Genomic DNA, 7,298 nt, shown 5'->3' with positions numbered 1-7,298 from the left:
TTCTTGTAATGCTCACACAAACTCTGAGAGAGAAGTTTTATGCCCGTTTTTAGAGAGGAGGAAATGGAGACTTAGAGAGATTAATTTAAAAGGAAAGAGAGAAGCCTTCTTAGAGAAGGTCAAGTTCCAGCTGAATCCAAAATCCAGCATCAGGACAGGAATGTGAGGGGCATTTTGGGAGAACAGTAAACTGACCCAAACCTACATTTTCCAAAGCACTCTCATTATTTGATCCCAATTCCCCACACTCCAGCTGCACAGGTCTACCCTAGGAGGCTTTGGGAAGCTTCATCCCCAAGAATACATTCCTCATCTGGCACCTCAAGACTGGAGCAGGACACAAGGCATAATGAGTGGACATGGACAGCCCTATGGCTGAGGATTGGAGACGGCAGCCTGAAAACTGGAAACAGCCCACAAAACCCTGTCTAAAGTCAGCCAGTCAGCACCCCTGTTCCCACCAAGCCCTTTTACTTCACACACATGGATGACCTGCCCGGCCCCTGAAGGCTTTTGAGCTTGTATGACTTTGGCTAGCAGTGTGGGGGCCAGTTAGTGGAAAAATACAATGGGCAAGAGATTAGGGAAGCCTGAACCAAGGCAGCAGCAGTGGGCCTGGATGGGAGGCCTACATGAGACAATTCAGGACAGAATGGATGGGATTAGGACAGAGGGAGCCGGGAGGTGGGAGGCTAAGACAGGAGGGTAGGCTCTCGGGGCAGTGGGAATTTGGTTCTTTTGCTAATAACATCACATCCTTGCAGAGGTATTCTTCCTGTTGTGCTAGGGGAAAAGTCAGAGCTAGAGACATGGTCTGGGTTTCCTACATAAAGATTATATTTGAAGTTGTGTGCATAGATGTAACAAGCAAGAAAGAGGGTATCAAGAGGAAGAGTGCCAGTGACTACACCCAGCAGAAGCAGGTTCCAAGTCTTTGGACCTCCTACTGTTACTGAGTTCAAGCTTGCTCTGCTCGCTATATGACAGGCCAGTGAATCAGAGACGAGATATTGAGGCAAGGAATACGAATTTATTCAGAAAGCCAGCAGACCGAGAAGATGGCAGACTATTGTCTCCAAAAAACCACTTGCCTGACTTAGAATTCAGGCTTCTTTTATACTAGAAAGGGAAGGGGGTGTTGTTAGTTGTTGCAGACTTCTTGGTGCCAGAATCCTTTGTTCTTGCAGCTGTTGCATAGGTCAGGTCATGATGTTCCTGTAAACCTCCAACAAGACAAATGTTATTCTCTGTTCTGCAACTTTATATGAATGGGAAAGTATTATACTTTTTTTTTCCTGTAAAATCATTTTATTTTCTGCGACATACACATTTTTCTCAGGCAATGTTACTAGAACAACCTCTTTATGAGGTTTTACAGTTTGGAGTAAATATATATATTTTTAAAACTTATTTCTATTATATAAAGTTGTAATACAAAAAATGATTTATAAGCTATATTTTCCAGGAAGGAGTTACTAAACTATATTCCTGTTGAAGAAGCTTTCCTATTCAACTCTATGATATGGAATGAAAAGATATAATTAAAAAGTCTTCTGATCAAAAAGCTTGAGATCACCAATGGAATGTTTAGTTTCCTCCACAGAGAGCCACCAGGATTTTTTCATAATCTCCCTTAGTTTCATCCAGGATGGCTTGGCAGAGAGAAATGCCATACAGCTTCTGATAGCATGCTTTGATGTCATTCATGTCAGTTTCAGAATGGGAAACCATAATCCTGATCAGTATCTTATGACGAGTTCTAACACCCTTCATGGCCTGATGAAGTTTCTCAGCAAAGAACATTGGTTTGCTTATAGCACACTTCACAATAACTGTGAGGCATTTCTCAATGTCATCTTTCAACTCCAGGTCCAGAACTTTGTTCATGTCATGCTTACTGTACTTGGAATACTTCTGAAACACTCTGTGAAGATGGGGATAGCTTCTGGTGGTCAGAATGGTAGTGAACACATTCACATCTGTCCCTTTTCTTCTTTCTCCGGCTTCATATAAGGCCCTGGCATCTGTATCAGCCAAGTCGTCGTTTAGGGCAAGCTCCTCAGATAGGTCACTCTTAGCAAGAGAAAGCAAAGCTTTCTCATAATCTCCAGATGTGTCTGCGGCAATGTCTTTAGCCTTCAGTTCCTCTCTATAGACTCTGTTAATTTCTCTGATTTCTCTGTTAGTTCTTGATGCCAAAATTTCATTCAGAGTGTCTTCATCAGTTCCAAGGCCCTTCATGGCAGCACGGAGCTCATCAGCGTCAAACTGGGCTGGAGTTTTCAATAGAGCCAAAGCAACTTCCTCAAGGTGACCTGTGAGGGCTTTCTTCAGAGCTTCATCCAGGGGCTTTCCTTTCTCCTGAAGATAGGCTGCTTTGATCTGCTGACGCTGTGCATTGTTTCTCTTAGTTAGAATTTCAATGATGGTTGCTTCATCCACACCTTTAACTGTGATTGCTTTATGCAAGGCCTCAACATCCGAGGATGGATTGAAGGTAGGATAGGGGCTCACTGCTGACCCAGGACCACCTTTGGATGTTTTCACAGTTTTGATGTACTCCTGATCTTCATTGTCAATAAACCAGGCCTGCTTCAGGAATTCAGATACCATTGCCATTTTTGAAAGATGTTTTTTTTCACCTCCATCCAAAGACCTAAAGAGAGATTCTTCTCAGAACAGTTCAGGCTGGAAGTGGAACGAAAGTATTATACTTTTAAAGGTCAGAGGCTTGAAAATGGGCTATTCTGTATATTTCAGGCTATAAAGCAACATTCTAAACTTGTAGCAAAAGCAATAAAATACAAAAGTTAGTGTAAAATAAACAGATCCAACATGGAGTCCAAGTTAGCTTTTCCCTGTTACAATTCCCCACTGTCAATGTCCATTCCACAGTCTTGTGGGATAAGGGGCAATGATCACTCTTAGCTATTTCCTGCTGTGTGGGGTTGATGAGGGGTGATCATGGAATGTAATTGATCAGCACTGGGTAGGGAATAATTCTTAGAATTTTTAGTAAATAGTACAATTCTCAGTTATCTGGGCCTGATGCTGTTCAGTAGAACAGGATTAATCAAGCAGATTGACCCACCCTTTTCCAGGTGTAAGGAAATTGCAACCTCAAAACTTATCCTTTTTGAAGAACAACCTTAAGTCTTCTAAGGGTTCACAAACCCACTGCTCTCTAGGCCTCTCAGGAGTTGGCTCATTCTTCAATGATGGTGGTGTAGCTTTAATCCAAGAGTGATGAATCCAAGGTTTTATCCCAGCTGAACTGGTAGATGAATGTGTGGTGAGTAGTACCACATGTGGTCCTGTCCACCTTGCAGTCAGCTGGTGCTCAGGCCCTTGTTCTCTCCAGGTTTTAAGGAGGACTTACCCTCTGGGTTAGAAAGGGTGCAAAGTTACCTCAGTTGGATAGGCAGACCTGCTAGAAGCAAACTCATGAAGAGAGGTTAGCATAGTGCACAAAGCTTTAACATAATTAGCAACAGCTATGTCTTTCAGAGCATTTACAGATTCTCCTGCCCAGGCAGACACCTGGAATACCTACCATACAATATTTCAAAAGGGCTTAATTTAAGCCTGCTTCTGGGAGCCACTCTGATCCCTGGCAGGGCAACTGGTTTAGTTTCTTGACATATTTTAGCAATGCTCCTTTTAAATGTATGATTCACTTTCTCAGTTTTTCCTGTTGATTTTGGTCTCCAAGATGAATGTAATTTCCAATTAATTTGCAGTGCTTTAGACACCTGTTGGATTATGCTAGAGACAAAAGCAGTCCCTTTATCACTTTGAAGGGTGTTAGGTAGTCCAAACCAGGGAATAATTTCCTTAAGAAGGATTTTAACCACTTCAGAGGCTTTTTCTGTCTGGGTGGGACATGCTTCCATCCATCCTGAGAAAGTGTCCACACACACCAGCAGGTACCTGAAGTTTACTGCAACTCGAGGCACTTGAGTAAATTCTATTTGCCAGTCTTGGTGGCAGATCCTTTTGTGCTGGGTCCCCATCTGGGAAGATCTGACAACAGTTTGGGGGTTATTTTTAACACAAATTTTACAATTCCAAGTGACTTGCTAGATGGTCTTTTGTAGGTGAGGTCCCATTATATACTTTTGAACCCATTGTAGGGTGGCATCTCTCCCTTAATGGGTACTGTCATGAATGTGCTTCAGCACAGTGTCCAAGAGGGCCTCAGGAATCAAAACAGTTCCTTGTGTGTTACATTTCCAGCCAGGTGAGTTACAGTCAAGAGTGAAACCCCACTCTTTGGCCTTCTCCTTGTACCTTTCTGAATACACTGGCTGATATTTTGATAAGTCAATCTGCGGAAGAAGGGACCCCATCAGGGCTTGATAATCCCCTTCCTTTGCGGCTTTCTTTGCAGCTTGGTCAGCTACCTGATTGTCCTTTATTATATGAGTTTCGCCCTTCTGGTGGCCTGGGCAGTGCATTATGGCCACTTGAGAGGGCTTATGGACTCCTTCTATTAGTGATAGGATTCCAGAGGCATGTTTTGTGACTTTATCATTTCCAGTGAGAAGCCCCCTTTCCTTCCAGATCGCCCCATGAGCATGCACCACAGACAATGCATAGTGGGAATCTGTGTATATATTTACTCGCTTTCCTTTAGCAAGGAGCAGGGCTCTTGTCAGGGCAATGATTTCTGCCTTCTGAATTGAGCTCCCTGGGGGCAGGGCTTTTGCTTCAGCAATCCTTTCAGTATTACCACTGCATACCTGGCAAGTTGTCTACCTTGGTCCATGAAGCTGCTTCCATCAGTGAACAATTCCATACCTGGTTCAGCAAGGGTTGGTCCATTAAGTCTGGTCTGCTAGAGTACACGAGCTCAGTGACATGCAGGCAGTCATGCTCTAGGGATTGTGCAGCATCATCTGGGAGCAATGTGGCTGGATTTAAGGCTGAGGTGATTTGAAGTCTTATCCCATTCTCCCAGAGGTGAGCCGATAGCCCCCTTTCTGTTCCAGCAAAGAAAGGACATAATGAAGAACATACACAGTGGTGGGTTGCCCCAGGGTAAACTTCTCAGCTTCCTGAAGTATGTCACAAGTAGCTGCTGTAGCTCAAAGGCAAGGAAGCTACCTCTTAACAGTCTGTTCTAGTTGCTTTGAAAAGTAGGCAACAGGTCGGGGGGATAGTCCCGAGTTTGAATTAATATCCCAAGGCTTATGCCTTGTCTCAAATGGCATTCTAGAGGTTGTAAAAATGAACAATTTTGCACTTCTCCAGAAACTCCCATGACCGGGATAGGCTGAAATGTTTTCTGTGCCACCTTGGTGTTTACCACAGAACATGTGGCACCCATACCTGGGGCTCCTGTGGGGAAATCAGAATCGGACACCTCCAGTCCAAGGGAGTCCCCAGGCCTCTTCATTCTTTATTAGAGTGTCCCTCTCTTTCTACAATGTGAGAGGCTCCTGTCCTTCTAGTATTCTTTAGTCGAGGGCAATTTCTTTTGCAATGCCCTTCCTCCTTGCAGTGAGCACATGATTTCTTCCCCAATGGTGGCTTACCTTCCTTTAGGTTACTCACCTTCTGGGAATGCAATGCTGCCACCAGAAAAGCTGAATTCTGTTTTGCATCTTCTTGCTTCTGTCATTTTTCCCTGTTGTTGAACACTTTAAAAGCAACGTCTACTAATTGAGAAGGATTCATTCCAAATACACCATCTAACGTCTGTAATTTTTTTCTTATATCTGGGTGCTTTGCCAGATGAAAGTCATATTTACCATCCTCACGTTCTCAGGTGCCTCAGGGTCTGCATCCATGTAGTGCCTATAAGATTGATAAATCCTTTCTGGAAACTCTGATGGACCCTCATTTGGTTTTTATCTCCTGTATCTTGTTTAAGCCCTTCTGTCTAGGTACCCCCTTTCAAAGACCCATTAAAACCCATCTCCTATAATGTTCTAGAAGTGCAATGCCCCCATTATTAAGATCCCAGTTAGGCTCAGCAATAGGGAGTGCCAGATCTGCTTCTGGAGTTCCATTTGGATCTGCTAAATGGAGCTGGTGCATGTCCTCTCTAGCTTTGTCAGCAACCATCCTCCTTTCATCCCCAGTAAGCATTATATTCATAACAGTGTGAATATCCACCCAAGTGGGATGGTTAGTGGCAAATATGGAATTGAAAAGTTCAGTCATACAGAGTGGGTCTTCTCCATAAGCACAGTTATGGTTTTTCCAGTTAAGCACATCTGAAGTCGAGAATGGATTGTGCACCCATAGGAACCTGGCTGGTTGGCCATTTCCATTAAAGCCTCCTACAGGATACCAGTGCAAGGGAAATCGCCCTGCTATGGATGTGGCTCCTGGTCCAAATTGGGTGCCCTGTTGGGTCTTAGATGGTGATATAAACCAGGTCCCTGTGCCCTGGGGTTTACCATAGAAAATTCTATTCAATCACAATTGGTGGGGGAAACAGGAGGTGGTGAAAGGGGTGAATGTGTTGGTGGCATGGTGAGGGGGGCAGTTGGAACAACTGCTGGTGCAGCCTGCTCAGCCAGTGGGGGAGCTGGATAGGCCAGAGGGGGGTTTAAGTTCTGGAGCAATATGTTCCCACTCTCATTTTTTTTCCCTCTTCCCCTTGTAGAATAGGTTTCCCATTAGGTTTTCTTTTAGATCGCTGCACCATAAGGTTGCAATTCTCTGACTCCTTTTCCTCCTGATGCAATAGCATAAATGCTTCTACATATGCAATCTCATCTCTTTTCCCTGCTCTTTTGCAAAACACTTCTAACTGCAAGATGGTATAATAATTGAGTGAGCCATTCAGGGGCCATTGTTCATGTTCATGATCCTAATATATATTAGGTCCACACCTATTACAGTAGTATGTCTTTCTTAGTCATAGGCTCACAGCTGTGTTTTCCCCATTTATCTAATAGATGCCCCAAAAGACTTTCCTTAGGGATTGATGGAGTATTTCTCATTTTTGTAAGTTGGATAACACCAAAATACAAAAGACGCAAATTCCAATACAAAAGGCACAAATTCTAGCATCGATGTACACACACAAAATCAAGACAAAACCAAGATGGAAACCAATGACCTAGTTCCCAGTGAACCGGCTCCCAGAATCAGGTAAAGTCCAACAACAATTCTCCCCTGCGACAGGGTACTCCAACCAGATTGGCTTGTCCTATAAAGGAAAAGCCCAGATTGAGGGGGAATATGTTCCCAGCATGAACACCAGAGTGACTTACCCTCCAGAATCAAATCAAGTCCGTTGGTGTGTAGCCCTAAATGGAACTGAAGTTCCCCAGATGGAAATG

The 7,298-nt window shown here is 43.7% G+C and overlaps 1 protein-coding gene across 1 annotated transcript; it reads right to left on the bottom strand.

Moving 5' to 3' along the window:
* Positions 1-1,440: 1,440 nt before the first annotated feature.
* LOC130838654 (annexin A1-like) lies at positions 1,441-2,695 on the bottom strand. Its single transcript, XM_057712071.1, has one exon. It carries the CDS (start codon positions 2,617-2,619, stop codon positions 1,588-1,590), a length of 1,032 nt encoding a protein of 343 aa, XP_057568054.1. The 5' UTR covers positions 2,620-2,695; the 3' UTR covers positions 1,441-1,587.
* Positions 2,696-7,298: the final 4,603 nt, after the last annotated feature.

Source organism: Hippopotamus amphibius, chromosome 16 (assembly GCF_030028045.1).
Source record: "Hippopotamus amphibius kiboko isolate mHipAmp2 chromosome 16, mHipAmp2.hap2, whole genome shotgun sequence".
Taxonomy (NCBI): Eukaryota; Metazoa; Chordata; class Mammalia; order Artiodactyla; family Hippopotamidae; genus Hippopotamus; species Hippopotamus amphibius.
This window is presented reverse-complemented; position numbering and strand designations above follow the sequence as displayed.

Bases quoted from the DNA above. Each gene is read 5' to 3' on its own strand.
- LOC130838654 (XM_057712071.1), bottom strand. From the start codon at position 2,619: ATGGCAATGGTATCTGAATTCCTGAAGCAGGCCTGGTTTATTGACAAT.